This window comes from Monodelphis domestica, chromosome 1 (genome assembly GCF_027887165.1).
Source record: "Monodelphis domestica isolate mMonDom1 chromosome 1, mMonDom1.pri, whole genome shotgun sequence".
NCBI lineage: Eukaryota > Metazoa > Chordata > Mammalia > Didelphimorphia > Didelphidae > Monodelphis > Monodelphis domestica.
Genome location: NC_077227.1, coordinates 31,445,766 through 31,462,136, shown reverse-complemented (window position 1 = coordinate 31,462,136; position 16,371 = coordinate 31,445,766). Strand labels below are relative to the sequence as shown.

Here is a 16,371-nt window from a genome sequence, read left to right as displayed (position 1 = left end):
GGGTTTTTTAACAAATAAAAAAATATAAAAAGACTGGGAACCCTGAGGCAGAAGCAACATGGGAAAGTATTCCAGGCACTGGAGACAACCAGGGCAAAAGTCCAGTCAGGAGATGGACTATCCTTTTCTTTCTTTTTTCTTCCTTCTGTCTCCCTTACCTTCTGTCTTAGTATCAATTCCAAGACAGAAGAGCAGCAAAGGCTCAGCAATACAAGTTAAATGACTTGCCCAAGATCACACAGCTAGGATGCACATGAGGTCAGATTTGAACCTAAGTCTTGAATTGTCCTTTTTCAAGAAATAACAAGGGAACCAGTGTCACTGAATATATCAGAGTAAGAAAGAAGAGAATGAGCATTTATATCGAGCCTACTCTGTGTTAGGCACTGAGCTAAGTGCTTTACAAATATCTCATTTGTAAGAGTATATGGAGAGGAGAAAGATGGGAGAAGACTGAAAAGGTAGGAAGGAGAGCTAGATAAATATTTCTTCCCAAGAAGGACCAGGCATTATGGGATCTCCCTTATAAGGGGGTTAAGGTGGAAAGAAGGGCATAGAGAAGAGAAAAGGCAGTCCAAAGTCTCTTCTATATTAAGATGCAAAACCACCACCACCACCCATAGGGACTCCTTTTCTCCTTAGCTGAGCTGCTGAGAATCAATCCTGGTAGAAGACAGGATAGCCTAGTAAAGAGAGCCCCTGGCCTGATGTCAGAGAAAGTGGATTTGGTCCTAACTGGGATGCTAGTTGAGCGACCTTGGACAAATAGTAGACATTTCTAGGGTTAGTTTCCTCTAAAGGTCTGACCATATCATTCCTCTATTCAACAAACCCCAGTGGGTCTAGCCCTCCTGACCTACTTGCACACTGATGCACATTCCATCTCCCATCTGCACATTTATGATATCTCCCTTGACCAAAATGCTTTCCCTCTTCACCCCTGATTCTTGAAATACTAGCTTCTCCTCAAAATTTAGTGCAAATGACACCAGATTCTATACCAAGAATTCTTACCTTTCTCGTGTCCTGGACTCCTTGCGTCTTGAGTCTAGTGACGTGTCTAATGAAGACTAGGGACCTCTCCTCAGATTAATGGCTTTAAATGGTTAAAGGTTTAAAGACAAAATTTTATCCCATTCAAATTCACAGACCCCTTCATTCTATTCACAGACTCCATGGACCCCAAGTCAGGAAACCCTGCTCTCCATGAAGCTTTTCTCAACAAACCCCTTCCCCTCCCCCCAGCAACTAGTGTCTTCCTTCCCTAAATGACTGTGCCCTAATATTGGATATATTTCTATAACTACAGCTGTCTCCTCTGTTGTAATTTAGCCTCTGTAAAGCTATTTCATTTTTACTATTGAATTCCAAGTATCTAGCATGTATGTAGTAGGGCATTAATAAATGCTGGTTAATAGATTTCCTTCTCTATAATATTTGTGAACTGGACTAGTTATCTCCTTTCCAGACCCAGCCCTCAATAACACTTCAACTTGGGATTTTCCTTAGCAAAGACAGCCAAAAACACCCCCATCATCCCCTAACACTGATCAAGGAGCAAGCATTTAACTGGGGAATCCAATGACCTTAGGTGAATCTCTTTCCTTCCCTCTACCTGTCCTCTCAGTGATGGATTCTATCCCTCCTTCAAGGAGGTGGGTGGAGGAAAAGGAGGGAGGAGAAGTAAATACTTCAAGGTGACATCTAGGTGATGCTCTCAAAGGAACGATGGTACCATGAGAAAGCCTTGGGGTACCATTTGATTTGAAATTTCAGCTCATTGCTAGCTGTGTGGGCAAATCACTCAATCCTGGAGCTTCAGTTTTTCTCTCTGTAAAAGAAGGGCTCCATTCAGGGCTCCCTAAGGTCATTTCCAGCCCAAACTCTGGCGATGCCATTATCCCATTCATAAAGGTCATTCCTTCTTCCACAGATAAGCCAATCAGAAGTCTGGGGCAGGAGACTAAGATAGAGCAACCAGGGGTTAGCAAGCCCAAGTCAATCAAGGTTAATGACTCACTTGGAGGAGGGGGAGGCTTAATCCCAGAGCAGCCAGGCTGCAAATCCAAACTGACTTGGAAATGTAGCCACTTAGGGGATTAGTCAAAGGATTAACAGAAACCACCCAAAGCGGTCCTTATATGGCAGGATTAGCACCTCAAGCCCACCCTGAAAGACCCTGTCCTTGATGGGCAAGTCTGGCTACAGGGATCTCTCCTTCCTAGAGAGAAATAGTCCTAGAGGACCGCCACTGGGACCCAAGGGTCCTATCTGAATGTGGAGATGGAGACAAGTGGAAGAAAATGAAGCTCGACCATTTTTCTTCCTCCCAAACACAACCTAAGCTTTATAGTTTTGTTCCCATCAGACTAGGTTACCTGTAGGTTTCTAATTCAAGGTCAAGTTCACCGGTGTTTAAAGCCAGGGCCCCACCTCTGAGTTTTCACTTCATTCACCAGAGCCCCTAGATGTTGGGGGCACACCAATGATATGAGAGCTGAAAGAATTCTTAGAACCTAAAATGTCTGAGCCAAATGAGGCCTCCATCTAGTCCTGTCTCCCTCATTTTATAGGGGGAGTGAAGCTATCAGGAAGATGTCCCATTCCCAAGCTGTCCCCTCCCAGCCTGAAAAGAAGACACAGCAGAGACTTGCCTTGAGAAAGGAGTCATATTCTGACAGAGAGCTCCCCCAGCATCCCAGGAATGTCAATGATCAGCCCCAGTAGCTGGGGTCTCCCATTATCTGCCCTTCCCACAGCAGGTCCAGAATCCCTACCCCAAGGCTATAGGTGGGTACAAGGCCCCAGGGAAGCCCTTGGCCATGAAACTTGCCCAGAAGAAAAGGGGTTGTTGGGTTTGCATACACTCACACACACAGGTACCAGAGTTGCTTGGTCTCTAAGACCTAGACCAGCCTGCTAAGGCACTTCTAGACCTACCTCTGTTCTCTCCCCACTCCCACCCAAGCCCCTCCCCCCAAAAAAATCTTAGAAAAAGGTCTTTAGAGAGGGTGTGGTTTGGCCCCAAGGCAGTGACCTTAGGTTTATATACCTACCACCTCCCTCATAACACACACAGATATGACCCCCACTCTCATAGAGGTTTCATTCTGGCTGTACACTAAGCTTTGCCAGTTTTCAGGATAAGATCCCTGCAATTAATCTTTTTAAAAAGCATTCTCTCTTCTGAATTTAAGAGTTAGAAAGTCCTATAGCTTGGCGTTAGAGAGGGGAGGAAAAAAACCTAGAAGTCCCAGAAATTGACCATCCCCCCCCAATCCATCCCCATTCCCAGCCTCCCAGGAAGCTGAGCCCCTTCTTTGTCTGAGACATGCCAAGTAGAAATCATCTCTAAGACCATTGTCTTGTTTCAAGAGAACTTGGCCCGTAGCCAAGGTTTAGCACTGACTCTGTGATGGGGTCTTTCTCCTTGGAATTGCTGGAGCTGGAAAGAAAAGAGAAAATCCCCAGGGCTGGAAAGTTTTACAGGAAAGGCCTAGAGGACTGGGTACAGACCTAGCCTCCAACCTCCATCCCTGGGAGCCTCAGTCTGGTCTAATGGAGAGGCTAAGAGAGAACACTTCCATCTTCTCTAATGTAGTCTTCCAGCTCCAAGGATAAGAAAGGGAAGGGTCATTAGAAGCTGAAAGCCTCCTGGGTCAGAAGCCCTGCTGATGGCAAAGCCTCCTCCTGACAGATGCCAAGCAGGGCTGGGAGACAGCTATGGACACTTCCTTGTTTCCTCGGGGACCTTTCCCCAAAAGAGAAGAAGCCTTCAATGGAGGGGTCCAACCCTCACCCCCAACTAGTCATTCCTCACTCATTTATTCAAACACACACACACACACACACACACACATCTCTCAGGAGCTCCCTCTCCTTCCCTTGCCCTCCCCAGGGTCATCGAAGGCTCAGCTGGGAGACCATGTAGACAAGGCCAACCAGCAGCAGTCCTCGAACTCCCAGCATCATGACCAAGAACAGAAGAAGAATGGACATCACAGGCTCCACCACCTGGTCTCCCAAGTGCCACAGAGGGAAGCCCAGGTTCACCAGCTGCTGGTTGATGTCAGAGAATGGGGAGCGATGGGCACCTGGCCTGGGCCCCAGGTGATGGATGTTTGGGGCAGGCCCCCCATGAAGTTGGCCTTCTCCTCTGGTGAAAAAGTTCTGCAGAGGAAGAGAAAAAATTGGGGGGAGGAGGTAGACAGAACAAGAGAGAACCAGTGAGAAGACCTAAGTGGATTTGAGTACTGACTCTACTGTTCATTGTCTGGGCTGGACTTTAGTCCAGTCTCTGAACCGCTATGGGCTTCAGGCTGCTTATCTATAAAATGAGGGAACTGGTCTAGATGGCCTCTGAGGTCCCTTCCCATTCTGAGGGAATTCAGAAGAGTCTAGTGGAATCCTGAGCTACAAAAGGAAATGAAGCACCATGTGGAATAGATGTTATATGGAGTCTGCTCCCAAGAAGATTGTCTAAGGGGCTGAGTGATAGCCAGACCAATATGTACTTCCTATTACCAATATTTATCCAGAATAGTCAATCAGGCAAAAACAACTGTTACATCTATGGCTGTGTCAAGGCAAGGAAAGGCAGTATCATCTCCACCTCCCTCAGTCAAACTAGGTTAACACTCAGAATCCCAGGTAGAACACAAGTTCCTTGAAATAAATCATAAGATATGTTTAAAGCCAATAGAAACCTCAGGAGTAGTAATAATAATGATGCCTATACAATAGTCAGAAAAACATTAAACACAAAAAGAATAAGATAGGTATGATCCTTGGATAAATCACTAGCATCTCCATCAAAGAGAGGAATGAGGGGTGCTAGATAGAATCATGGAAAGAGCACTGACCTGAAGTCATGCAGACCTGGGTTCAAATCCCACCTTATATTTATTAGCTGTATGACCCTGAATAAGTCACTTACACTCTGTCAGGTCCAATTTCCTCATCTGCAAAAATGGGGGTAATAATAGAATCTACCTCCCTGGGTTGTTGTGAAGATCAAATGAGATAGTTGGGTTTTTTGGTTTTTTAAAACCTTTACTCCCATCTTAGAATCATACTATGTATTTATTGGTTCCAAGGCAGAAGAGCAGTAAAGTCTAGGCAATCAGGGTTACGTGACTTGCCCAGGGTCACCCGTCTATTAAGTGTCTGAGGTTCAGATTTGAACCCAGGACCCTTCATCTCCAGGCCTGGCTCTCTATCTACTGAGTCACCTAGATGTCCCCATGAGATAATATTTGTAAAGCACTTTGAAAACCTTAAAGAACTCTGTAAATAGTAGCTATTAATATTCTAACAAAAATCATAGCTGATAGCCACCATCTGAACCTTCAGCAAGTCCTTGTCTTTTTTGTTGGTGGAGGGTCTTGTCTCCACATTGATGGGTGCTAACTGATCAGGTTACTGGTCACTAAAGGTTAGGATGGCAGCAGCAAATTTCTTAAAATAAAACAAAAATGAAGTTTGCCACAAAAATAAAAAATAATGGCTGATATACTTTAAGCACTTTAGATATATTCTCTTATTTGATTCTTCCAACCACCCTATAAACAAGGCAATGGAAATATTATATCCATTTTAAAGATGGGATAACTAAGTCCACAGAGATTAAGTGATTTATCTAGCAACTAATAAGCATCAAAGGCAAGATTTGAATTCAGGTCAACCTGACTCGAAATCCAGCTCATCTCCCACTGTGCCATACTGCCTAAACAGAAGAAGAAATATTGGCCAGAGAGTAAAAGCATCTTGCCCAAAGGTCACACAGGAGCCCAAGTGGAATTGAAATCCAAGTTTCCCTCAGAGGAACAAATCTTTGCTTGTCTCTTTTAGAGAAATTAGCACAGGCCTGGGCACATGGGTGTTTATTAGAAGTTGCCAAACAGGAAAGGGATAGATTCAGGCTGAGAAAGGAGAAATGCATCTGACCACATTCCAAAGCCAAGCTCAAACAAATAGGTTTTTTACAAATGGTGATCTGTCCTCTTTCACTCCTCCCCTCCTTTGAAAGGGGGACATATGTATCATTTTACAGTTACTGATTAAATCTTTCTGTTCCTCCTCCTCTGGTTCTATTACTCTCCTCCACTTTCATTCTGCTTTAATTTAAAAAATATCTTCTCAAATCTAATTCTAGACATTTAATCTTTACGTAGAGAATTGTATTGTGGAAATGCCTTCCACATATGCAGATCAGCAACTTTTCTATAACTTAAGAGTCTAAAAGAATTGCACTAAAAAGTTAAATGATTTGTCCAGGATCCTACAGCCTGTGGATCTCAAATATAGAGATTCCGGACATCAAGACCAGACCTCTCTCCATGGTACCATGTTATCTCAAGGGAAAGAGCCCTCAGCCATGGGGGGGGGGGGGGGTGAGGTGGGTCTGAGAAGCCATACTTTGTGAAAACAGTTCCCTCTGTCTGGGAGTCAGGTCACCTGAGCCACCAAGATGTAGTGGACAGAACCCTGGTTTGAATCCAGTTCTGATTGTTTCTTGTTGGATAATCCTAGGCATGTCATGCTATCCCTATGAGCTTATATTCTTATCTCTAAAATGGAAATGTATTCATACTGCTTCCCTCCCAAGATTATTGTAGGAAAAGAGTTTTATAAAATAAAAAGAATAGCAGCTCACATTAATATAGTCCTGGGAGGTCTGCAAGGCATTTAACATAAACCTTTTCATAATCTGTGTCCAACTATTTACATCCCAATAAAATTCCTTGGAATTGATGAAAAAAAAAACATTTTTAACCTCATTTGAAACTTGTAACAACCCTGTGGCAGAGATACTAATTTTACAGGGAGGAAAAATGACTTGCACAGTTTCACACTACTAATATGTCTGAAGAGGGATTCAAACTCAGGTCGTCTTGATTCTAAGTTTATCTTTCTACCTACTATAAATAGGCATAACCAGATGATGTTTTTAAAATGAGATTGGTTTCCAAGTCTGGTATGTATACATGATGCTGCTAAAATCTGCAAGGAAAACTTAGGAGGAAAAGCTAAGATGGACCCCCTGGTTCCTGTACCATACCTGCCTAGAAGTGATGTTCCGAAAGGGGGCACTAGCCCGGGCTCGAGGGTCATCATCTTGTACAATGTCCCCATTGGCTAAGATCCGTACCATCTTCAGAGCCACTGAGGGAACCTGCAACAACAAATATAGCACTTTAAGGTTCATAAGGTTTTTTTTTCTTTACTACAGCCCTATGAAATAGATGTGCTATGGTTATTACTTCCATTTTACAGAGGGGAATACTGAGGTTGTACAAAGGGAAATGACTGACCCACAGTTAGACAGCTTTTAAGTATTGCAGTTGACCTTCAAATCCATCAATAGAAGTTAGGGGGAGAGAGAGGATGCTTTTTATCTAATCCTAGAAGAAGGAAGTGAGGGGAAATCAATCTGAATTAGTTAACTAGATAATTCCCAGTTGGGAAACAGGTACATCAAGAATGGGATACTATGACCTCTGTACCTCTTCTGGGCACTAAACAGGATGCTCTCAATCTGGCTGGGAGATAGAATGCCTGGGTCCCCTTCTAGCTCCACTTTGTTGCTTCTGTCTCACTCTGATGTAAGAAATAGGAAAGAAGGAAGGTCAGACATAATTCTTTAGAAAACCCAAAGTATGGTTACATTTAGAGGTAGAAAACAAAGCAATCAGGGCCTAAAGTATAATACACAACATGGCTATAATAATTAAGTCAGTTCAAAGAGGAAGAGCAATAAAACAGCTGACAATATCCTGCTGTCTTTATAAAACTAGAGGATCCAGCCTTCTTTTCTTAAGATCAAAAATCTGCCTGTAGGGAAGATGCTTTGGAAGGAGAGAGGGCAGTGTGGGCCAAGAAGCCTAGCCAGTGGTCAAAGACAAGAGAGAACAGAATACACATCCTGGAGGTATTTTTTATATTTTTGCTGTATCATCCTGGGTTCTAATCTGAGCTCTGCACCGTGTGACTTTAGACAAGTTCCTCTACATCTCTGGGTCCCAAATGTATCCCAAAATGCCAGGCTTCATTTTCCAAATCCCTGCTACCTGCTCCAGAGCAATGGGGCTGGGGGGGGGGAGGTGTTGCTGGGGGTGCCACTTCCTCGAGCTCGTACAACCTCTCGGTTGTGTAACATCATTAAGCAAAGGGGTGGGGAAGGATTGTAGCATTTACACGGCAGATCCTTGTAAAATTGTTGCCACTAGACAATCCCCCTGTAATGGCTATCAGAATTACTATTTTCATTTGGAAGAGATGGGGAGGAGGGAGGGAGAGAGAGAGAGAGAGAGAGAGAGAGAGAGAGAGAGAGAGAGAGAGAGAGAGAGAGAGAGAGAGAGAGAGATGGGGTTGGAGGAAAGACAGCAGTAAAGAGAAAGAAGCCAATGTCCATTCTTTAAAGAGATGCTGGAAAGGGAGACACTGACTGCTTGCAGGACAAATCTCCCAGAAACACCACTAGTAAAATCAATGGATTAAGACCTTGAAAGGACCCCGAAGCCCCTCATTTTACAGATGAGGAAACTGAGGCTTGCCCCTGCCCTCCCCCCCAAAAAAAAATTAGGTAAAGGGTCTGGCCCAAAGTCAATCAGGCAGCAGGAAAACCAGGTTCTCTGGCTCCCAGTCAGTAGAGGGCCCCGAGGCCCCTCCGAGACAAGGCTCTGTCCAGCACCCCATCACTTTGTCAGTCCCCAGGCAGTCATCCTCCCTCCTCCAAGCCGACTCCCGGGAGCAGGAAGCAGGTAGCGGAGCAGTGCCGGCTGCGAGGCAAAGGCCGAATGGTCCAGAGGGCAGGCGGGAGGGCGAGGGACAGAAGGAGGCAGCCTCTGCTTCCCAGGCCCCTCCCAGCTTTCCGCTGGAGCGCAGGGTCCGCAGAGTCCGCAGAGTCCTGGAGGAAACCTTAACCCCTGCGCCCTCCTTCCCTACCTGCAGGGATGCAGAACCCGGCCCGGTCGCTGTCCACTGCTGGCCGGCCTGGCTCCCAGTGGTTGAGGCGCGGCTGCTAGTGCTCCGGCCCCACCTCCCACTTCCTCCAGCCTGGCATGACAGGAAACAACAGAGAGAAGACGCAGGAGCTCAGCATTCCCCTCTTAAGGCCCCTGGGAGAAATTGCAGCTGCCCGGGCTCCACAAAGAGAAGGTGAGCCTGCAGCCCCCAGGTGCCTGAGATTGGCCTCACCTGAACAATCCCGAGGGCTCCCAGGGTCGCCTCTCCCTTTCTCCTGGCTGTCCTTCCAAGCATCCCGGGCAGGGTCAGGAGGTGAAGAGAGGATCTAAGAACCTGAGTTCCATTTCCCCTGGTCTGCTCCTTACTAGCTGTGTGATCTTGGGCAAGTGATTTCCCCTGGGCTTGGACTAGCCCTTTCCATCTCTAAATACTACACCCCCCCCCAAGCCAATGCCCCTCTCACTTCTGATCCCCTCAGACCCAATACCACCTCTTTCCTCCTCTGAACTCCAACTCACAGGCTCTTAACCTGGGGTAAAAGAGCTGATAATTCTACTTCACATGAATCATTTTCTCATAATCCACTGGGTTTTATTTTATGCATTTAAAAACCCACTATTCTGAGAAGGGCTCCACAGACTTCACCAGAGTGACATACAGAAAAAGGTGGAGAATCCTGGATCTGATTAATCCAGCATCTATCTTTCTCTCCCTGGCTGACAGCTATGCCGGCTAGCTATCAATCAATCAATCCACAATATTTAGTGAGTTAAGCCCTGCGGGAGACCTGAAGTTTTTCTTTTCAATGCAATTCAAAAGACATCAGTTAAGTGCCCAGAGTCCTGTGCTAATCAATGCAGGAGATGAAAATCTGCATAAGACAAAGTCCTTGCTTTTGAGGACGTTAAGGGGGCGGGGACTAAGAGAAATCTACAAATACCCCTAACATACAATAATCTGACAGAGAAGAAAAGTATGCATCATGATATAGTTTGCTATGTGAGATCTGAGAATGAAAATGCCATCACTGATTGGAGGGGATGGAATTTGAGATGGATTTTTAAAGTCATGAGCCTGATAACTTAGGGATTGGTTAAACACATTTTTGTGGGGGATCAGTGAACATAGAGCCAGGTCTGGAAATGGGAGGTCCTAGCTTCAAATTTGGTTTCAGCCTCTTCCTTAGCTGGGCTAATCTCTGAACTCCAATTGCTTAGCTCTTACCAGTCTTCTACCTTCAATCAGGATTTAGTATTGATGCAAAGATAGAAGGTAAAGGTATAAAAAGATAAATGAGTGGAATGAAATATTGTGCTTCAAAAATGGCAGAAGAATTGAAAGGATATGGGAAGAACTATATGAAATTATGCAAAATTAAGCAAATAGAAGCAGAAAACTTTATAGAACAATTTGTCATTCTTGTTAAAGTTAATTTCACTTAGGGTTACTTTGGGTTTTTTTCAATAAACAGTAGATCCTTCATTTAGAAGGGGAGAGTGTCTGTGGGTGTAGGATATTATACATACTGTCAGACAGATGTCAATATGTTGAGAAAGTTTAATTAACAGCTTTTTTCCACTTTAAATCTTAATTGGAAAGGCCATCTTGCTAGTTAAGATAAAGAGATGAAGGAAATGGATATATTTGTGCATTACACTCATATTTCTATATAGTCTTTTACAATTTAAAAAGATTAACTAAGTAGCTCTCAAAAAGCAAACATTCACAGGCTCACAGGCAAAATTTTAAAAACTACCTACCAAATGAGCATGGAAATATAAATTCTGGTATTTTATGAGTGTCAACTGTATACCTTGGAATCCCTAATTCCTTTCTTTAAAAAAAAATCTTAGAAACAACTCTAAGACAGAAGGGTTTGACAAATGAGGGTAAGTGACTTGTCCAAGGTTTTACAGTTAGGAGGTCAGAGTTAAACCCAGGTCCTCCTGACTCCAGGCCTGGAGCTCTATCCTCTGTACCATCTAGCTTGACCCTCTAATTTCTTTCTAGGATGACCTTGATGGCCACCTCCTATACAGTGCCTTTCATCATCATTCCTTGGTAGCATCCTTCCCCTATCACTTAATATTTATTCTATATAGATTTTATATTTATCTATATATAAATCTTGCTTCCCCCTTCCCCAACAGGATGTTACATGAGGGCAGGGGATGTTTCAGTTGGAATCTTTGTCTCTCTAGCACCTGGCACATAGTAGACAATTTCTCAGTAACTGAATAAATAAAGGTGAAAAAAGAACTAGGAGGGGAGTGTGGTATATCTAAAACTTTGAAAGGAACAGATAAGGTAGTAAGTCAGTAGACCTTTATTAAGCATCAACTACATGCCAGGCAGTGTGCTAAGTGCTAGGATGGAAAAGGGGTTAAATGGCAATTCCTGGCTTCAAGGAGCTCACAGTCTAATGGGAGAGATAGCAAAACAACAAATATGTACAAAAACTGCAAAATAGAATGGGATAGGCAACTGTGTGCTGTTTGGAGAGCCTGAGCCTGAAAATTAAGGGCATACCATTGGTTTTAGCAATTAGGAAGTCCCTGGCAATTTGGAAATCACTGGAGAGAGCAGTTTGACAAAGAAGAGCAGCTTGCAAAGGGTTGAGGAGAGAGTGGCTTTCAAAGAAGCAGAGGCATTCATCCACCTTTTATCTAAATTCAAAAAACAGCTCTTGCCTTCCAGGAACTCACAGTCTAGTTGAGAAGACATTGTATGCAAAGTGCCAGCATAGGACCCAGGAATTCAGAAGGGGACTTTAGAGGCCATCTTGTCCAACTCTCTCATTTTACAGAAGAGGAAACTGAGGCCTAAACTGGAAAAACAACTTGCCCAAGATCATAAAGGCAGTCAATGGGGAAACTTGGATTTAAACCTAGGTCTTTCAACCAATAATAGCAACAATAACTCACAACTGGAAGTTTATCAAGCCCATTCCTCACAATGATATTGTGCCTAGCTACACTGTCTTTAACCCCCTTTGGGTATATGCCTAAAAGTGGTAACTATGGGTCATAAACAAGGGTCTGATTCTTTAATAATACCTGTGGAAATGTGTACAGTACTTAATATATATGCACCAAATAGTATAGCCTCCAGATTTTTAAAGAAGAAACTAAAAGAACTTAAGGAGGAAATAAAGAGTAAAACTATACTAATGGAGGACCTCAACCTTCCCCTATCAGAACTAGATAAATCTAACAAAAAATAAACAAGAAAGAAGTAAAGAAAGTGAATGAAATTTTAGAAAAGTTATATTTAATAGATAACTAGAGAAAATTGAATGAGGATTAAACGGAATATATCTTCTTTCAGCAGCACATGGTACATATTCAATATTGACCTTATACAGGGGCATAAAAACTTCACAACCAAAGCAGAAAAGCATAACTAATAAATGCAACTTTTTCAGATCATAACACAATAAAATTATAATCAATAAGTGTTTGTAAAGGCAAATTAAAAATTAATTGGAAAGTAAATAATCTAATTCTTCAAAATGGCTGGGTCAAGGAACAAATCATAGAAACAATCACTGACTTATTTTTAAAAAATGGCAATGAGTAGACAACACATCAAAATTTATGGAATACAGCAAAAGCAGTACTTGAGGGGGGGGGTTGTATCCCAGAATTTGTATCCCTGAATGTTTATATCAATAAAAGAGAGAAATGAATTGAGCATGCAAATGGAAAAAAAAACTAAAAGAAAAGAACAAAGTGGTTTAAGGTAGAGACCTCCTTTGTGCTTCAACCAACTGGAAAGTAAATTTATCTAAAAATAAAAAAGGAAAAAAAAGAAAAGAACAAATTTTGAATTCTCAATTAAACACCAAATTAGAAATAATGAAAATCAAAGGAGAAATTAATGAAATTGAAAGTGAAATAACTACTGAACTAATAAATAATACCAGGAGTTGTTTTTATGGAGAAAAAAAAAACAAAATAGAGCAGTGGTTAATTTAATTTAAAAAAAGGAAAGAATAGAATCAAATTACCAGTATCAAAAATGAAAAGGGTGAATTGACCTCCAAGGAAGCTAATAACTGAGCATCATCATTGAATGGCACCCATTAAGTGAGTGAGAAGACTAGAGATTAAGATTTCAGCAAAGCTGGAACAAGAGGAAGGTGAGTTATCCACCAACTGGGGCCAGAGCAAGGAACTTGAAAGTAAGTGAGGTAGAGCAGGGGTAGGTGAGAAGAACAAACAAACCCACTCTGTAACACCTTCCTTACCCCTCCATCCCTGAAGGGAAAGAGTCCATTTCTGGAGAAATAGGAGGAAAATGGGGGAGAAAGAGTTATTTGTCCTCTCTGTGGAACAACTAAAGGAGCTAGAATTTGGAAGCTTTGTTTATTTAATTATATATTCTCATTTCTGTGCTATTTGAAGCTCTTATTTGAAAAACTTAGGAGAAACTGAGTGGCTTGGTGGATGGAGAGCCAGGCCTGAAGTTGAGAGGTCCTGGGTTCAAATCTTACCTCAGCTACTTCCTAACTAGTAACCTAGGCAAGTCATTTAACTCCTGTTGCCTAGTCCTTAGTGCTCTTCTGCTTTAGAACCAACACATAGTATTGATTCTAAGATGGAAGAGAAAGTTTTTATTAACTCAATGACCATCTAAAGTGAGTTCATCTGACTAAGAAAGTCAAATCCAATGAGAAAAGAAGTTTTTCTCCCCAGCATAGATGAGAGGGTGTGAAACTGATAAGAGAATTAATAATTTTCCTGAGGATGTGTTCAGATCATATCCTAGATATTCTCATTGAACACACAGAGACACTTAAAAGGAAAGGATCCTGAAAGCTAGAAGCTTAGAGAGTTGGTGCCTTTGCTGCCTGAGGGTGCCTTGACAGGAAAGCAGCTGAGGCTGCTCTGGTTGCTAGGCTTCCTTGTCATTCAGAATTCCTGGCACACATACCGCTACAGAGACCACGTTTTTCATGGGGCCCCTTCCTACTCAAGACATTCCTTCACCAGGAATTTAGAAAGCTAATATGTTACATCCTTCTAGTCAGGGTCTGGGTCTTATCGTTCTCCTACATTCCTTTAGAGCATAATACTGGACGAGGCATATAAAGACAACTCAATGCTTGAAGCTACCTTATGAAGTCGTTGCTCCTAAGTGTCCAGCCAACTTCAGGAAGTCAGTTGATCCTGGGGTGACCAGGAAAGGCTTCTTTAAGGTAACAAAGAATGGGAAATCTAAGGGGGTGTTCATAAACTGAGAAATAGGGAAACAAGTTATAGTATAGAAATGTCCTCAAATACTCCTGCCATAATGATCAACCAAGATTCCAGAAGATTAGTAATGAAGCATGCCACCCAAATCAGAGTGGAACGATGAAGGAGTCAAAATGTAGAATGAGACACGCTTTATTTTGTTTTCTGTTTTTTATTAGATGGTCAAAGTGGAGATTTGTTTTGATTGACTCTACATGTTTGTTATCAGTTTTGTATTCTTGTATTCTCAGTGAGGGGGGGGGAAGGTAAGAAGAAGGATGTTAGCTTTTCAAAACAAATAAAATCATTTTTAAACTTATTTCCCCCCCAAAAAAACCACCTTCTCTCTGCAAGACAAATACAAGCAAACTTTAGAGTAAAAAAGATCTAAGTTCTAGTCCTATCTCTGATATAAACCACTTCTGTGAAAATCACTTAAACACTCTCAATGGTTGGTCTTAGAGAATCAGATTCCCTGAGGCCATAAAAAAACATTTACTGATCTGGGAGTTCCTTATACTAATGAAATTGTAGCTCAAAAACAAAACAAAACAAAACCACATATGCTAGCTTCCAAAGATACAAAGATAAGAAAGGGTGAACTGGTGGGTGTCAGGAGAACAGAGGAGAGAGTGGTGAGAGTGTAGGTGAAGAGGATGCTCCTGGGAATTAGTCACATATTCCCCACTGGGAAGGAAACATCAGGGGCTGCATTGAAGAATGACAGAATTGAAAGAATGACAGAGATGGGAAGGGGGGAGGGGTACTGGCCAAGTGTTCAATACATTGCTTTAATGAAGTCTCAAGCCACAATTGGTCTTTTCAAGGTGGAACATATGTTCAGAACTCAGTGAGAGGAAAGGAAAGAGCTTTGCTTGGGAGACCTTGGGGTGTTGGTTCTCAGGGTCTATTCTGAGGAAGGGAGAGGATCCTCGAATCACTAAGTTAGTCTAGGGTTGCTCTGGAGCCTCTTCCATCATCACTTTGATCCACAAAGAAAGAGAAATGCATCATGATCACTGCCATCCCTATACTTCAGTCACAGGGGAAAGATGGAATAGAACATTGAGGTAAAACTAGACTTGGCTCCATGTTCATTTCTGCTTCTCTGGACAGCCTTAAATAGGCCTCCCTCTCTGCAATACTGTCTTTAGCATTCAAAGATTTATGGCTTAAAAGTTACCATTTATGGCTGAAAGAAGCATAGGATCTGTGAAAGACTTAGCTACTCTCATCAATACAATGGTCCAGGATAATTCTGAAAGACTTATGGCAAAGAATGCTATCCACTTCCAGAGAAGAAATTGTAATATAGATCAAAGCAAACTATTTTTCACTTTAGTTTACTTGTGTTTTTATTTTGGGGTCTGGGTTTTATATAACTATTCTCACAATAATATGGAAGGGAGAGTTTTGCATGGGAGAGCCCTATGATGTGGAAGGGATAACTATACTTACTAAGCTAGCAGTATGTGCCCATCTGTCTATTAGTTTCTTGAGCTACAAATATGAAAAGAAGAAAAGAAAAGAGAAAGAGAAACAGTATTCACCTTCAAGAATCTTGTAGTCTAGTACTTTCTCTCTTGAAATTATTTTGCATGAGGAAATGCATAGAGTAAAAGATACTCTGCTCCCCTAATTCCTCATCTCACTCTAAAAAAGAAAATAAATCACTTCAAAACAAAAGAAAGCTGGAGGAACACGTACCACTGGAGTGTTCGGATAGAGCAGCCCAGGCAACATAGCATCTGTGAGAACTACCAGATCCTGGAGCACCCCATGACTCTGCCAGAGACAACAAAGCAGAAGAATGGGAACAAACCCAGCCAGAGCCACTCCACACAGGTAGAGAAGCAGGAAACCTATAAACTCTTATATAGCATCAGCCCTGTGGCTACAAGATTGCAGAGAGGAGGAACTGGAACCTCAATGAAGTAACCTGCTCATTCCCACATAGTGGCAGGGAACCTGCCCAGGCCAGAATACTTGGCAGGGGCAGAGAATCAGTGGAGTGGGGATCAGCCAAGCCCAAAAAATAACATGGAAATGTAGCACAGGGTACTAAATATAGCTGGACAAAACAGCTGCAGACATCCCCAAAACAAACCAGCAGGGTCACCACTGTGACAGACACACCATGAAAACCAAGGGCAGCCAGTCCTACCCC

At 42.5% G+C, this 16,371-nt stretch overlaps 1 protein-coding gene across 1 annotated transcript; it reads right to left on the bottom strand.

The window, feature by feature from the left end:
* Positions 1–2,655: 2,655 nt before the first annotated feature.
* On the bottom strand, positions 2,656–9,226 carry FAM241B (family with sequence similarity 241 member B). Its single transcript, XM_007477955.3, has 3 exons — positions 8,947–9,226; positions 7,061–7,174; positions 2,656–4,170 (listed from the first exon to the last, which is right to left on the bottom strand). Exons 2-3 carry the CDS (start codon positions 7,151–7,153, stop codon positions 3,901–3,903), a joined length of 363 nt encoding a protein of 120 aa, XP_007478017.1. The 5' UTR covers positions 7,154–7,174; positions 8,947–9,226; the 3' UTR covers positions 2,656–3,900.
* Positions 9,227–16,371: the final 7,145 nt, after the last annotated feature.

What these genes read in the sequence shown, in the direction of transcription:
- FAM241B (XM_007477955.3), bottom strand. Translation starts at nt 7,153, where the DNA reads ATGGTACGGATCTTAGCCAATGGGGACATTGTACAAGATGATGACCCT. An exon ending in GGAACATCACTTCTAGGCAG is followed by an intron (nt 4,171 to 7,060) that starts GTATGGTACAGG and finishes CTTCCTCTGCAG; the next exon opens with AACTTTTTCACCAGAGGAGA.